The sequence below is a fragment of the Mastigoproctus giganteus genome, chromosome 9 (genome assembly GCF_048544385.1).
Source record: "Mastigoproctus giganteus isolate SK-2022 chromosome 9, ASM4854438v1, whole genome shotgun sequence".
Taxonomy (NCBI): Eukaryota; Metazoa; Arthropoda; class Arachnida; order Uropygi; family Thelyphonidae; genus Mastigoproctus; species Mastigoproctus giganteus.
In genome coordinates, this window is record NC_143583.1 from 116,412,678 (window position 1) to 116,430,786 (window position 18,109).

The 18,109-nt window shown below is 36.0% G+C and overlaps 1 protein-coding gene across 3 annotated transcripts in view; it reads right to left on the bottom strand.

The window, feature by feature from the left end:
- The window catches only part of LOC150080668 (fibrillin-2-like), a 1,460,049-nt gene that overhangs the window by 458,153 nt on the left and 983,787 nt on the right, over positions 1-18,109 (bottom strand). For all 3 annotated transcript variants that reach the window (XM_090381969.1, XM_090381968.1, XM_090381967.1), the window contains exon 39: positions 7,909-8,031. In XM_090381969.1, the coding sequence (XP_090238095.1) occupies positions 7,909-8,031 (123 nt within the window). The remainder of the gene's footprint in view (positions 1-7,908; positions 8,032-18,109) is intronic.

An 18,109-nucleotide genomic window follows, 5' to 3' on the forward strand; every position in this document is an offset into this window, starting at 1 on the left:
GCAGATATGAAGTTTTCTGAGCAGTGCAGATGAGTGGCAAGAGTAGCTCATGGTGTATTGTTGATGATATATAGGAATTTTTCTAGCAGGGATAAGGAGGTGATTATTCCCTTGTATAAGGCAATGGTCAGGCCACACCTAGAGTACTGTATACAGGTCTGGAGGCCTCATTTCAAGAAGGATGTAGAGATGCTGGAACGAGTACAGAGAAGGGCAACAAGATTAGTGAATGGAACAAAGGGGTGCTCTTACGAAGAAAGGCTTAAGTTTTGCAAATTACAGTGTCTGGGGACTAGGCACCAGTGAGGTGATCTGATTGAGGTGTATAAAGTCTTGAATGGTTTGAGCATGCTCAATGCTGATGGATTCTTCCTCTTGCTCAGAATAATCACCTGAGAGGGCATAAATTCAAATTGAGGAAAGACAGATGTAGGATAGATGTGACGAAATTTGCCTTTAGCCAGCGGGTGGTTGGTTGGTGGAACAGACTTCCATCCCTTGTCATGGAAGTTGATAGCCTAAATAAGTTTAAGGCTCAGCTAGACAGTATTTCGAACGAACAGAGGGGTGAAGTGGAAGTGGTTATTTTTTATTTATTTTTATTTATTTATTTATTTTTTTGGCTGATGCTGCATAAGCTTGCTTTCTTGCATCAAATGCCTCTACCAATGCTAATGCTAACCATTGTCAGGAAGTGAACATGCAATCGTCAGTTAACATCACCGTAGTTCGTCACATTATGGCCTTGCTGCCCTTGTGTGCCACCCATACACAAACAAACAAGCAGCAATCGTCAGTTGGAAGATGAAGAAAGATGATGCAGCAGTTAAAGGTAAAAGCATAGATTTTAACTTCGGAAGAGGGACTTTGACAATTTAAGGCGCTAAATGGCATTTGTGAAGTGGGCAGATTGCCAAGTGATGGCAAATACATTTGAATTTTGGAATACAGTGGATTCCGGTTATTTGGGCCGCCGGTTAATCGGGGCAGCCGTTTATTTGGGGAAAATCTTAAAAAACAGAAACCAATCGAGAAAATAGCCAGGGTTTACTTCGCTTAATTGGGACAAAATGCTGTTTAATTGGGGCAGGAGACTGCAACACTGGAAATTACCCTAGAATTGTCTCCGAAGGTACCACGTGGTTCGGTCGAAATTCTGGAAGTCACAACCATAAAACAATTAGCAGTCACCTGTTTATTGGGCTTTTCTGTTAGTGAAATCTATCATAAATGGACAGTAAACTCGATCTTACTGAATTTGTGATAATACCGACAGCTGGAATTCTGTGGGTTATTATGGTGAAATGAGTTTACACTTCCATGAAATCTTCAATCATATAAAAAAATTAATTTTCAGATCTTCTCTTCATTCCTATTTTTAAAGCTTTGTAACTCATTACTCCGTTCTCACTTGTCTCACTTGCGCGTATCGTGTTACTTGCAATTTGTGTGTGCCATGTTCTTTGTTATTGATTACTTATCTTTTTACTGTTTTAAATTTTAACCCCCGCCCACAAATGTCAGTGAACAGAAATGTCAACTAGTTCGTATGTACATATTACAGTACATATTAATTATTCCGATTATCACATATATTCTTCCGATTTTCACATATCATTTAATTTTTTCATTGGTAAGGTAATAAAGGGTAAATTTGTGCTTAATTTATCTTTACTTTTATAGCCTGTGGATAATATTCCTCATATTTTCTCTAATTAGAATCGCTGTTTAATAGAATTAAAATTCAATTCACAAACGTGATCATAATGACCGGTGCTTACTACACATCATATAGTGAATGGTACTTTACGATGGTGAGTTCGTCGTAACGTGATTTGATTGTACAGTGAACTAATTGTAAAGGGAGGGTACATTGTATTTTTAACTATTTACGTGAAACTTCGGATAACTGGGGCAGCTGCTTAATCGGGCCAAACTGCACTAGTCCCGATGTGTCCCAAATAACTGGAATGGACTGTATTTTTAAAGCAAAAATCACAGACGCCATGAATGCATACATACTTTAAGAAAATATTGCAGGAAGAGGATGCTGAAATGGATGACTGCAGAATGGATGGCCAATAAGAGCAGAAAAAGATTAGCATGGGACAGATACAGAGTGATGAAAGTACGGAAGCCTACAACAGGTACAAATTGATCTGTAATAGTACCAAAAATAAGGTCAGGGAGGCCAAAGCTGCATATTAGAAAGCTTTGGCTAAGAGAACAAAGAATAGGTACAAGGAATTTTTCATATATGCAAATACAAGGAAGAAGAAAGCAAATCACATTGGATCCTTATAAATTTATTTATATGTGCCCTGGATGTGGGAAAGCCTTAAACAACTCAGCTGATGTTGCGGATGAATTAAACAGGTACTTGGCATCTGTCTTTACTGACAAAAGGCCTTCCATGCTGAGAAGAGGCTGTGCGAGTTAGAATGAGCCATATGAAGTTAGTGATGTTGTAATTACAGATGACTGTTTAATAGAAGAACTTTTGAGTGTAAGGGCAAGGCGCCTGGAGTTGATGGCATATACCCTGTAATTTTGAGGGAAACTGCCAGGGAGTGTATTAAATCATTGAGGTTAATTATGTTGACATCTTTGGACTCACGGGGAGCTTTCTTTGGATTAGAGAAGTGCCAATGTATCACCAATACATAAAAGCAGTTCTAGGAGTGAAGCTGGTAACTACAGAATGGTTAGTGTGATTTCCGTGGTAGGAAAAATCTTAGAGACAGTGATTAAGAGTGCAATCCAGGGACATTTAGATAGAAATAGCATTGTGAAGTACACACAACATGGCTTTGTTGAGGGTAAATCATGATGAACTAACTTAGTAGGCTATTTTGACACAATTACTCTGGATTTAGCTGGATCTGAGCTGGATTTAGGGAATAATTTTGACATACTTTATTAGGATTTTAGCAAAGCATTTGACTCATCCCTCATGAGAGGTTACTGTAATAAGCTTGAACAGGTTGGGATTACTGGTAAGTTTCTAAAATGGATCGCTGGGTGGCTGCAGAGAAGAAGGCAGAGGGTTGTGATTAATGGATATTCTTTAGATTGGTGTAATGTCAGGTGGAGGTCCCTCAAGTATTGGTTCTTAAACCATTGTTGTTTCTCATATTCATATATGACATCGACGAAAGGATAAAAGGTGTGATGTCAAAATTTGCAGATGATGTAAAGATTGGCAGAGTTGTTAATGATCAGTGCCAAGCAGTGCTTCTTCAGGATGATTTGAACAGACTTCAAAGATGATGAGAAGTGGCAGCTACGTTTTAATACAGCTAAATGCAAGGTCTTACAATTGGGGATTAGCAACCCACAAATAAATTATACACTTGGAGGGGTTGAATTAAAAACAGTGGAGGAGGAAAGGGATCTGGGAGTTACAATAATAGCAAATATGAAGTTTTCTGAACAATGTAAACAGGCAGCCAGGAAAGCCACTTATCAATTTATCGTTTGATAAATCGATAGGACACGATGGGGAGATAGGGAGGTCATAATCCCACTATATAAGGCAATTGTAAGACCACATTTGAAACACTGTGTTCAAGTATGGAGACTTCATCTTAAAAAAGACATCAAGCTTCTTGAAAGGGTCGAAAGATGAGCAACTCAAATGTTGAGACCGGCAGAAGGACGACCATACAAGGAAAGACTCCGATTTTGTGGGCTATAGAGCTTGGCAACCAGGCACCTCAAATCTGATTGAGGTTTATAAAGCTCTGGGAGGGATTAGTAAAATGAATGAAGTGGAATCCTCACTGTTCTAAAGATAATGCTGTGGCTCTCTTGAAGGAGCCATATGTTTGCCCAGGCTCAGATCAGAGGGCTATCCACAAATTTATAAGATTATTGCTGAAAGTAATGCTACTAAGACTGCTATTACAGTAAGAGCAAAAGATGTGGTTGTGACTAAAGTGATGTTTCTATCAGACAATAATTCAATTTGTTGTGAAATAATTGGGGTCTTTGGAAGAGTTTACCTAATAAACTATATTGTCAGCATTCAGATTCCTATTGAACCATATGCGGAGTACCTAGAAAAGGTACATGGCATATTGGGCTCCTGCGAGGTGGTTTGGCTTTAGACTCGAACACCAATTCACAATTATGGGGCAGTAGTTATTCTGATGAAAGAGGACATGTTCTGGAGGAATTTATTGCTGCCTCTGATATGCAGGTGGTTAACGTGGAACGACATCCTCCCTATTTATTCCACTGTCCAGGGCAATCCTATATAGACTTTACTATGTTTACAACCACTATAGGAAACAAAATTAAAGATTGGAAGGTAATAGAGTCCCATAACACTAGTAATCACAATTCTATCCTTTTTACAGTAAGTGCAGAAGATGAAAGTTGGAGCAGTAATCAAGGGTTTAGTGTCAAACAACGTTAACTACAAAGTTGAATTTTCTTTTTGCAATAACTTTATTTTTACTTTATACAAATAACAATACATATCATGTCATAGAACTGTATCTCTCTAGTACTTAACAAGTTAGCTAAGGCTCTAAGTAATTTCTGGTAAAATAAGAAAAAGTCAAATGACTTTTTCTTGGTTAATTACATAACCATCAAACAACATCCACTACAAAATCATTTTTGTAGTTGATGTTGTTTGACACTAAACCCTCAAAATGATATTGATAGATACTTAACTAAAAGTGCTATGTGGTCCAAATTTAATACTATGTATTTACGCTTAGTAAATAGTATAGACTGGCAAGGACTCTCACCTATGAAGCATGTTGATGAGTTGACAAGAATCTTGGATCAATCATGCAATGCTAGCGTGAGGAAAAAGAAACTTGTAAATAGGCCTGTTTTTTGGTGGTCTGACCATTTTACTCAATTAAGAAAGTGTTCAATGAAATTGAGATGAAAATATCAAAACCAGATAATTTAGATAATTTAGATACATTATATGGAAAGGTATAAAGTATGTCAAAAAGAGTATGTAAAAGCTGTTAACACTGCTAAGATAAATAGTTGGAGAAAATTTGTGGAAGAGCAAGGATCCCGAGATCTGTGAGGTTCATTTAAGATAATAACAAATAAGAGAATTTGCTGGATATAACCAGTACTATAGGGAATGATAATGAGCAGCCCTTAACTTGGGCTGACTCTGTGAACAAGATCCTAGACAGCATCTTTCCCCAGGAAGAAATGGCAATGGAGATACAAGATCAAACACAAATTGTTTCCAAGAATTTAGAATATAAAGCAGACATTCAAGAAAGAGAATTTACTCTTGATGAGTTAACTTGGGCAATGGACCAGGCTAAGAATGACAAGTCACTGGGCAGGATAAAATAGAAGTGACTGTTATGAAAAGGATATATTGACTGGACAAACTTTTAGAGGGAATGGATACATTGTTGTTGGTTTTTTTTTTTTTTTTTGGTTGATGCTACATAAGCTCATATGCTTGCTTTCTTGCATCACATGCCTCTACTACTCTATAATATGGTAAGTTAGATTCTTATAAAATCTCATGTAGGACAAATTATGGGACTAAAAGGGGTTTACGTTCCAAAAGCTAACAAAGTACACCATTTTTTATAACCATTGGAAACTTAATTTTTAATAAAAAACAGTAATAACTGAACAAACATCTTATAAACTGTGGTACATATATGTCAGATAATGTATGTTAGTTTCATTTTCTTCCTCTTCATCGCTGATAAGCACAATCAAACGGAAACATTTTCTCTGTTGCAGAATATCTTCACCTTCTGAACTTTGTTCTGCAGCATCTAGATTTCGTGTATCTTCTGCTCTCTTTAAAAAAATCAGTAATCTGGGTTTGTCTGCTTTTGCTTGTTAGATCTTTGTAAATTTAATGGTATGAAATTTACAAAGATCTATCATATGTAAATTTCAGGGAGCTAAGCATTTTTTTAAGCTTCTTTTTGAACTTTGTGCTCCTTTCAGTCAAAGCATTTGCATTCAAAAAATAAGATTCTAATTGTTCAGCTAAGTTTATGCCTTCCAGTATGCTTTTTATTGTAAAATTCAGAACTTCAGAATTTTCATCTGTGCTATCATTATCTAAATTGATTTGGTTTACTTCCAATACCATTCCACCAAATCCACTTCACCAGCCTCTATTTTTACTAGAATTTTTGAAAACCTTTGGTAGTCATGTCATCAAAACCTTCCCCTCCTACCAACTTAGCAAGTTCTACTATCACACTGATTCCATTTTCTGCCGGTTTGACTATATTTATAAGAACAAAGTTTAGTAATAGATATCCCGAAAAATTTATAACTGATCAAATAAAAACCAAAATAACCTCACAAAAACCTTAAAAGGCATGAACTGCATGCTTAGAAGTCAATTTTTTATGGTCTCAAACAAGCACAAGTTTAATAGCACAGAACCTGACAAAGGGCACAGAACCTGACAAAAGAATGGAAATGTTGAAAAATTACATCCAACATAACAGCTGGGTTTCCCCTGCACAAAAGCTCAAAAATACTAGGTTTGCCACAATTTTCTAAGCATTAGAGCAAAACCATGTTATATAAGTACTGTGTTGTGCGAGGATCGCTGCAAGTTATCAACTGTGCTAGAGCGAAACTGCGTTGTAGAAGTAACATGTTATACAGGGATTGCCTGTACACTTGACTACTTTGTTCTAGTGCCTGAGAGGTCACCAGATATTTGAGTCTCTGGTAAGTACTCACTTTTATTTGTTGTTAGGGTGTGCACCTTCAGTGACTCAAATGTCAGCTTCAGTGAAAGAACTTTTTTTAAGGAATAATTGAACCTAAATACTTTTAAATATTAATTTTTTCATATTTTGGCCTAATTGAATGAAACATTAACATAAAATTTTTGACTAAAATCAAATCAGAAATTTAAAAATATATATATAAAAAACTTTGGGTTATTATTATTTCTAATAATATTATTAGAATTAATTTAATATATAAGAAATAAATAATTATTTTTAATAATAATAATCATGGTAATAAAGTATATCTATTTAATTATCATTTAATTCAGATTCATCAATTTTTAGATGTGAATTACAGATATTGTGGCTTTTTTTTTTTTTTTTTTTTTTTTTTTTTTTTTTAACCCAAATTGGACATAGCAGCCAACAGGTGAATTCTGTTGATTAGAAATTGTGACCTGACAACTCAGACCTATAGGCTATATTTTCTAAATCAACTTGATGGCTGTTATTTGTATCAATATTGTCATAGAGAGTATGAAAGGAAGGAACTATCACCAGCAAATGACCATAGTGTCCTAAAATAGACAATGACCAATGAGATTTTGGTAACCAAGAGTAAGGTTTCCTCAGTTGTTACAAATTAGTGACCTAAGAGAGGAACTTAAGCTCGGGTAACAAAAGAAAGGGGGAAGAAAAAAAAAAACTTTGCTGTGAATGAATGGAAATATCATCATAAATCTGTTATGATGCTTACTCAAGAATTTTGCTTCCTGCATTCCATAAAAATTGTGTTACTTAAAAAAGAAGATATCACATTTCACAGCAAAGAGATTGAACAAAATTTTGATCCTACCATGCTTCTGGATAAAACTACTGAAATTTCATCTTCCCAAACAAAAAAAAGAAGCAGAGCAATGTTATATGAGATCAAAGTATTTCATATAACAATGCATCTCAAAGAGGAATTTTCTTCATAAGCATATTTCTTATGAATCTGCATATTTCTGAATCAGCATATTTCTTATGAATCTGCATATTTCTGAATCAGCATATTTCTTATGATAATATATTTTTGCAATATACAATATCTGTGGTAGTAATTATATAAAATTTTATCATTTTGTCATGAAGAAAGAATAATTTAAAAATACTAATTATAAATCTACATTCTCTATTATACTATATATGCAGTACTTACCTACACAAGTTCCACTAGGAACAAGAACAAAATCCTTTGGACAAGTACATGTATAACTTCCTTGTGTGTTCGAACAAGTACCAGCACCACAAATATTAGTATGAATCAGACATTCATCAATATCTAATAAAAAAAAAATTTCAAAAAATTATTAAAATTACAAAAGAAGCTAATTTTAATATAAAATTATGAGATCACTGCTTTTATTTAAATTTTGAGAAATAATTGACTTTAATTGATAGTTACTAGCTAATGATCTGGAATTTTTCAATATGTGATAAATATGGAAAGGTTTCCCAATGTCTCTCTCAAAACAACTCGGACACCTCTCTAAACAGAAGATAAGTAGGTACAACTGACCATATACAAAGTACAAACAGTTATAAAAATGTCATGAGATACCACAGATATTATACTGGCAACCAGTATGTATTAGTGCACAGAGCTTATAGAATTTTAAAGAAATCAAGTTGCTATACGTCATGACTCTCATTCCTTGTTGAATGTTACTACAATGTTTGAAACTCCAAAGTCATTCTTGTGGGGGGGGGGATGCAACAACTGGGAAATGATTTTTAGTATTAGTATAAGCAATGGCCACATGGTGCAAGGAAGCCTATGGCTTATGATGCACCAGCCAAAAATAATAATAATATAATAAAATAAAATAAAAACTAAAATAAAATAACAAATATAAATAAATCAAAATAATAAAAAATAAATAGAATAAAATAATATGAATAAAAGTAAAATAATAATAATTTTTAAAAAATAATAAATAATAATAAGAGAAAAGGAAATAGACAACCTATGCATTTCCTTCCTCCTGCAGGTAATTATTCAGCTGACCTTTGAATTCCCCCAAATTGTGAGCCTCTACCACCCATGCAGGTAACTTATTCCAGTAATTTATAACTCGCTGGCTAAAATAAAACTTTCTGCAATCCAGTCTAAACATCTCTCCCCATAACTTTAAATTATGGCCACTTGTTCTAGAATCATTTATATCTGTGAAAATTTCTTCCTTATTCATTTTGCTTAAACACCTCAATCAAGACTCCTCTCTAAGGCACCTAGTTTATAAGCTCTGCAACCCACATATTCGTAGTCTTTCCTCATATAGACACCCTTTTGCCAATCTCAACAGGCGAGTTACCCGTTTTTGGACCCTTTCAAGAAGCACAATATCTTTCTTTAGGTGTGGTCTCCATACTTGAACACAATATTCCAAGTGTGGTCTAACAATAGCCTTATATAATAGGATTACGTCCTTATCTCTACAAGCAATTGTTAGATAAATCATCGATAGGACAACATGGGCCTTCCTTGCAACCAGTCTACAATGCTTGGAGAACTTCATGTCTGACCGTATTGTAATACCTAAATCCCTTTCCTCCACTACCGGCTTTAATTCAACTCTGCCAAGTGTATAAGTCATTTTTGGGTTACTGTTCCCCAGGTGCAATACATTATACTTTGCTGGATTAAAGCATAGCTGCATTTTCTGACCATTCCTGAAGTCCATCTAGGTCACTCTGAAGAATCTCGCTTGGTGGTGATCATTAATTACTCTACCAATCTTAACATATCTGAAAATTTAGACATCACGCCCCTATCCCTTCATCGATGTCATTTATGAAAATAAAAAACAACAGTGATCCTAATACTGATTCTTGGGGAACCCCACTTCTAACATCAACCCAATCTGAGGAATAACCATTTATCACAACCCTCTGCCTCCTACCCTGAAGCCATCCAGCTAACCAACTAAGGATTTTTCCTGTGATTCCAACCTGTTCCAGCTTATAAAGTAACTGCTCATGTGTGACTGAGTCAAATGCTTTGCTGAAATCCAAATAAACAATGTCGAAATTATTCCCTAAGTCCAGTGCTTGAGTGACCCTGTCAAAATAGCTAACCAGATTAGTTAAACATGATTTTCCCTTTACAAAACCATGCTGAATATTCTTCAGAATTCCATTTCTATCTAAAAGATCCTGAATTCTGCCAATGATCGTTGTCTCCATGATTTTCCCCTACTGCTGAAGGTAGACTAACCAGCCGGTAATTTCACACTTCGCTCTTAGAACTGCCTTTATGTATTGGAGATACATTGGCACTTTTCCAATCCAACGGAATCACTTCCAAGTCCAGCGATGTTCTCGTAATTAGCCTCAATGGTTCAATGCACTCACTTGCTGCCTCTCTTAAGATTACATATCCCATCAACTGCAGGAGCCTTATCAGCCTGTAGGCTCAAAGATTTTTTCATTAAATAAACATGTGAAATTTCAACATCATTAATTACATTTTTTTAAACTTCACTCCCATAATTTCTCATTGACATAAAGGGTTTTTCTTCTGTAAATATCAATGCAAAGTAACTTTTGAGTTCATCTACAACTTCAGCTGAGGTAACTAATACTATCCCACATCCATTATGTAAGGGTCTGATCTGGTTTGTTCTTCTCTTCTTTGCATTTATATATATGAAGAATTCCTTATCCCCTTCACTGCTCTCTTTGCCAGCGATTTCTCATAATCTGCCTTTGCCAGCCTAACCTTTTCTGTAGCACTATTACAGATCAATTTGTACCTATTATAGGCTTCAGTACTTTTTATTGCTCTGTAACTTTTGCATGATGTCTTTTTCTGCTCAAGTAATCTGGCAACTTCATTATTCATCGAACTTGGACTGCTTCTCGTGGAGTATTTTTTCAATGGTATATACGCATTCAAGGCTTCTGTGATTAATGTTTAAAAGGTATACCATAATTTAATTGTATTTGCTCTCTGTGAGATATCTACCCAGTTAATAGAGGCCTAGTAGCATCTCAAGCTGTCGTAATTTCCTTTCCTGAAATTATAACCCATTCCTTTGGCTTTAACTACTGCTACCTCTCCCTTTTCATTGAACACCATAGAACTCCATGATCACTTCCTGCTACTGGTTCCTCTACTGTTGTTGTTATTTGGTTTTTAGGAGCATTAGCAACTAAGGCCATATTGATCCAGGGATATGCGGTGGTCATTCCCTGACCTTTCCACATCCTCCATATTTGGTGGTCATGGGCTCGAACCCGAGACTAATCAAGAAGCGTATGCTACACACTCCTGCTCCTGCCCACCGAGGCGCAGGTTCCTCTACTCTCAGCCCTATTATGTCATTTGCTTCATGGGTGATGGGGAGGTCTAGAGTATTCTTTTCCCTAGTACTTTCCCTGACATGTTGATACAAATAGCAATCGTCTAGTTGTTTAAGAAATTTTATCCCCCATGTGGCTTTTTTCCTTCCCATTTGCTCAAATCAATTAGAGGCAAATTAAAATCACCCATAATAAGACATTCACACTTACTTGCCCATTTCATTTGCATGTAGAGGCTCTCATCATAATCTTCACAATCACCTGGCCTGTAGATTACTCCCACTCTCATTATCCTTTACTTCCAACAATCTCACACCATGCAGATTTTCATTAGCATCAGTAAAGGCATATGTGCAAGAAAGCAAGCTTATGCAGCATCAACCAAAAAAAAAAAAACACTCTCATTTCACACCTCCATTCGTTCCAAATACCTGTCCAGCTCAGCCTTAAATTTATTTATGCTATCAACTTCCACAACAAAAGATGAAAGTCTGTTCAACCAATCAACTACCTGCTGGCTAAAGGCAAATTTCCGCACATCTATTCTACAACTGTCTTTCCTCAATTTGAATGTATGCCCTCTTAGGTTCTTAATCTGAGCAAGAATCCCATCAGCATTCAGCTTGCTCAACCCATTCAAGGCCTTCAACACCTCAATCAGATCACCTCGCAGGTGATCTGATTGAGGTATTGAAGATTGGTAAGGGGAACAAAGGGGGGGATACTCTCACCAATTTGCAGAACTTAAGCCTTTCTTGGTAAGAGTACCCCCTTTGTTCCCCTTACCAATCTTGTTGCCCTTCTTTGTACTAATTCTAGAAACTCTACATCCTTCCTAAAATGAGGCCTCCAGACCTGTACATACTTTAGGTGTGGCCTGACCATTGCCTTGTATAACGGGATAATCACCTCCCTGTCCCTACTAGAAGAATTCCTATATATTGACAAGACTCCATGACCTGTCCTGGCAGCCCGTCTACACTGCTCAGCAAACTTCATATTTGACTGCACAATTACCCCCAGGTCTTTTTCACTTCCAACTTCTCTGAGTGTAGTACCACATATTTGGTACATTTCTCTTGGATTATTGCTACCCATATGCAGCACTTTGCATTTGTCAATGCTAAACTTCAGTTGCTACTTCTCAGCCCATTTCACCAACTTATCTAGATCCAGTTGGAGTAGCATACTGTCTTTACTGTCGTTAACAACCCTGCCAACCTTTGTATCAAAACTTGGACATTAAACCTGATATACCTTCATCAATATCATTGATAAATATACAAAACAACAATGGGCCCAACACCAAACCCTGGGGAACTCCGCTAATAACATCTGTTCATGAAAAGCAGTGTCCATTGATTACTACTCTCTGTCATCTCCCACTCAACCATCCCTTTATCCATTGTAGCAACTTACCCTTAATGCCATACCTCTCCAATTTGTACAGCAGTCTTCCATGTGAGACAGTATCAAAAGCTTTCCTGCAATCGAAGTATATGATATCAAAATTATTTTTGGCATTCAGTTCCTTTGTGACCACATCATAGTATCCAATCAAATTGGTCAGACAAGACCGCCCTTTAACAAACCCATGCTGTGTCATAACTATTACTGCAGCCTTGTCTAGATGATCCTGCAATACTTCTTTGACCACTGACTCCATTGTTTTCTCTGGAACACAAGTTAAACTAACAGGTCTATAGTTACTTGTGTCACCTTTTGAACCCCCTTTGTGAATTGGTGATACATTTGCACACCTCCAGTCCATGGGGACCTCCCCTGAGTCTAAGGAAGCTTTCATAATTATGGCTAAGGGTTTGCTTACTTCCTTTGCTGCCTCCTTTAATATAACTTGATAGAGCCCATCCTGGATAGATCTAGTATAACTGGATAGATGGGATCTATCCAGTTATACTAGATTCTATACTAGAATGCAAAACGTCTGAATCCAGTAAAGCTTTTGTCATGATATGCTCAGTATGCTTTTGATAAGAAGATTGACCCTACCACCCTATCTTCCCTACCCTTCCTAAATACATTATACCTATCGTACTGAAACTCATCATCACCTATCTTCGGGTGGCACCAAGTTTGTGTAAGCCCTATTATGTCTGCGTTACTTTTCCTAACCAGCAGTTCAAATTCAGTCATTTTACTGATGACACTTCTGACATTACTATATAAACAATTAAGACTTAGCGTTATTGTATAGTTAACTACCCTGACACACCCTTTAAAGTTATTTTAGCTAGCTTCCCTGGCATTAGCTTTCCACTCATTTTAAATGTTTCAGCTCTCAGAACATCTTGCCAATATGTTCTGTTGCGGTAACAAACAAGAACTCTTGAAGTAAGTGCAAGTGCTACTTTGACCAATATTATCAGATAAACATGTATCTATATTACCCTTTTTTCATCCCCACCACCAAATAGCAGTTTCCGTGAAACTTAAAGGTCTCCTCAATGATACTGACAAAAACTCTTGCACCACATTGTTTAAATGTATCCTGTCTCTACAAAACAGATTCCTTCTACCTGCCAAACTGATAGAAATTTCACCCCAAAAGCCTTGAAGAGTCCTTCAAGTCTCGAGTAAATTCACAAGGTTTTCAGCATATAATCGCTCCTATCATGTCTGGGCAGAATTGCAAATACATAGACATTGTGACCTAATTCTTGGCATTTCTTCAGCATGGTCCTATATTTGTCTAACAAATCATCAGACAGCGTATGCTTAATGTCATTAGTCCCCATTGAATAATAATATTCTCTTTATCCTCCTCCCTTAAAATCTGACAATCTGTTGGTGACATCACTAATAGTTGCTCCTGGCAGAAATGCCCTGGTTCTAGTCCATCTGTCATTAGAAAAAATATTTCCCATTTTCCTGACAATGGAGTCTCCTAATAAAACTAAGTCATTTTGAATCAGTGTAGTTTGCACTTGGTTATTCTTTTCTGGGGCCTGAATCGGGAGTGCATCACTTGTGGTTACTTGTGGGTAACTAGAGTCTTGAGTCCCTGACAAGCGGCGCCTCCGTAGCCAGGTGAGCAGGAGCAGCAGTGTGGAGCACACGCTTCTTGATTAGACAGGGGTTCAAGCCCGTGACCACCAAATACGGAGGATGCGGAAAGGTCAGGGAATGACCACCGCATATCCCTGGAGCAATATGGCCTTAGTTGCTAATGCTCTTAAAAAAAAAAAAAAAACCCTGACAAGCTCCCAGATACATTATTCTCCAGGGCAAGCACCCATTTTTTCAGTGACTCAAATTGTTCTAGCAATGATCCAAATCTTAACTTCAGATCAGTGAACTCCTTACAACTGTGACAAAGAAAAGAATCTCCAAGTGAGCTAAGATTATCCACTAGGTCGACCTTGGAATACATGTCACAGGTAGTAGTAGTAGTAGTAGTGGCATTTGATGGAAGAAAGCAAGTGTATGAGCTTATGCAGCATCAGCCAAAAAAAAAAAAAAAAATATATCACACCATTCCCTCCAAATGCCTGTCCAGTTCCTCCTTAAATTTATTCAACCTATCAACTTCCACAACGACAGATGGAAGTTTGTTCCAGCAATTAACCATCCGCTGGCTAAAGGCAAATTTCTGCACATCTAATCTACATCTGTCTTTTCTTAATTTGAATTTATGCCCCCTTAGGTTCGTAATCTGAACAAGTGGAAGGATCCCATCAGAATTCAGCGTGCTCAACCCATTCAAGGCCTTATATACCTCAATCAGGTCACCGCGCAGGTGCCTAGTCTCCAGCCACTGCAATTTGCAGAACTTAAGCCTCTCTTGGTAAGAGGATCCCTTCATTCCTCTCACTAATCTCGTTGCCCTTCTCTGTACACACTCAAGTAAATCTACATCCTTCCTAAAATGAGGCCTCCAGACCTGTACGCAGTACTCAAGGCGTGGCCTGACCATTGCCTTATACAGAGGGACAATCACCACCTTCTCCCTGTTAGCAAAATTCCTATATATCATGGACAAAACCCCATGACCTGCCCTGGCAGCCTGTCTGCATTGCTCAGAAAACTTCATATTTGACTGCACAATTAGGTTCTGCAAAGGATAAAATTATGACCCACCTGGGAATCGCTATCAGCTATTTCCGTATGGTACCATCTGATAAAGTGTTCAAGGAGGATCTTGTAATAACCATTTTAAAATTTACTAATTATTAATAAAAGATACTTTCAAAAAATTATGTTTATAATATTATAAAAATTAAACTATTACAGGAAAAAAACTTATGAAAATTAACTTTACAAAATACTAAATAACCTTTGAAACCCTACTCTAATCCCCTCTTATCTATATATACTTCCTTGATGTCGCTAGATTGGCTATGATTTGTTAATCAAGAGCCAACAATGATGAGAATGGATGTTTGCATACCAAATTGGGAATAACAATAATCACAATGTACTACTTTTAACAATGATTACAGTGTACCATTTTTAACAACGATCACAGTGTATCAATTTTAACAATGATCACAGTGTACCACTTTTCTATAAGATCTTTGGATTATGAATAAAACCTAGAATAAATTATTTGGGTTATCGATAAGACCTAAAATAAATTATTTTTCTGGTGTTCTGAGTGTGAACACCATCTGGTTCACACTCATTGTAAATTAATATCGATAAAACAGACCATCAGTGCAAAATCAATCGCTTATGAATAATTCTGACCTGTAATTGGGTTACACCCATTGATTAATATTTTTACTAACTGTACTTCAAGCTGTGCTTGAGCCAAGAAGAGATAACACTTTGCATACATCCAGATCATGATTACCCTTTTTTTTTTTCCGACTGCACACCCACAAAATAAAAAAGTAGACTATGAAAGATGGGAATTTCAACAGAAATGGTAGATGATCATTTTTTTTTAAAGAATATAAATATAAATTAATACGTTTAATTTGCTTTGACACGATGGTCATATGTAAAGAATATAACCTTGAAAGACATATGACAAAACATTCAAACTATGATAACTTTATAGGAAAATAAGAACAGACAATATTCAAAATATGAAGAAGTTGCTAAGTAGTCAGCTAACATGACTTGTGGAATGTAATAAATACTAAAAAATGCATTTAAAATCATTTCATTATAAGTTCTAATATAGCTAAAAAACTCAAAAATGTACTCAGATGGTGAGCGTATTAAAGAATGTATTTCTGAAATTGTAATATTTTGTGTCTGAAAAAAAAGATGTTTCTCGAAAACATCAGTTTATCTAGAAAAACAATACCAAATTTATTAAAGAAATGTCCCAAAATGTTCACAAAACTTTAAAATCTAGAATTTCAATGTTTGCATAATACTATTCACTGGTTTGATAAAAGCACAGAAATAAAACACTGCCAAATTATCTATTTTTAAAGTTTGAAGTCTTCATAATTCTTTTGATAGCACAAAACAAATGTTACCATTGAGCCAATGAAATGTACAACTACCAGTGAAGATATTTTTCAAAAAACAAAAGAAGAAATAAAAGAATATGAATTTGCTTATAATAAGTTAAAAGAATTATCTGCAGATGGAGATGATTGTCAGTGAATGGGAAACGTAAAGGCATTGTTTTGTTGTTTAAAAGAAAAATGGATGAAAAAGATTTTCCTGAGGTCTGTATTTCACTGTATAATATTGGTTTTTTTGTGAAACCAACAAAATTTACATTCTAAATCAGTAAACTTTGCTTCTTTTGCCTGTTATCATGAAGTGTATCAGGATGGTTGCAGAAAACAGATGTGTGGAAGCTTGCCTTCAGCCAACAGGTAGTTGATTGCCAGGGCAAGCTAACATCTGTTGTCATGGTAGAGGACAGTTTGAAGAAATTTAAGGAAGAACTGGATAAAGTACTGCAGGGGATGCTTAGGTGAAATGGGATTTTTTTTTTTTTTTTTGGCTGATGCTATATAAGCTTGCTTTCTTTCATGATTTCCCACTATTAATACTAATACTAAATGCAAGGTTCTGCATACGTGCAACAATGATTCCAGAATAATATAACAAGTGGGTTATACCACACATTGGAAAACAAAAATGACCATGAATTCCTTTGTAAATAAGACAAGCTGGCAAAGCAACTTATAAGTTCTTTCAATGATAATACAAAAAAATTTTTTAGCTGGGAAAAAAAAAAGGTGACTATCTTGTTACAAGATGCAATAACGGCTGTATCATTATCTTGAGTACTAGTATAGGTTAGGAAGTCCATATTGGGAAAAATGTGGATCAACTGGAATGGGGCAAAGAATAAGCTTGTTTTCTTACAAATGATGCAAGAAAACAAGCTTATCCAGCATCATCCAAAAATAAAACCACCCCACATCACTTGTTCATTCATCCTAAGAATTTGTCTAGTTCATCCTTATATTTATGATGGAAGTTTGTTCCAACAATCAGCTATACACTGGCTGAAGGAATATTTCTATACACCTATCCTGAAACCATCCTTTATCAATTTAAATTTATTTTGTCTCATGTATGTGTTGTCTGAGCAAGAGGAAGGATACCATCAGCATTTAACTTACTTATTTCATCGGTTCCATAAATACCTCAATCATATCTCTCCTCATAGGTGCCCTGGTTTCCAGATGCTGCTATTTGCAGAACTGAAGTCTTTGTAAATGTATCTTTTGTTTCTCTCACTAATCTTGTTGATTTCTCTGCACCCATTCCAATAGGTGCACAACAATAAGATTGAAGAGCTTACCCTTCCTTAAGATGTAAGACACATCTTGGACTTTGATGCCTTTGTGCCTTAAAATCCTAAATAAACAACAACAATAACTCAACTTAAGATGTAGCCTAATCAATCCCTTATAGACTACACTACCATTAATATTCAGAAACCTGCATATCTACAAATAATTTTTATTTACAGGAAAACTAATAATGTGTGCTGAAACCTTTAGCCATTACGACAGCCTCTAATCCCAACTGAATACTCTCCACCAGTTTTTTGGAAATTTGCTCTGATATTTTCTGCCATTCAGCCTTCAAAGTGATGATCAGTTCAGCTTTAT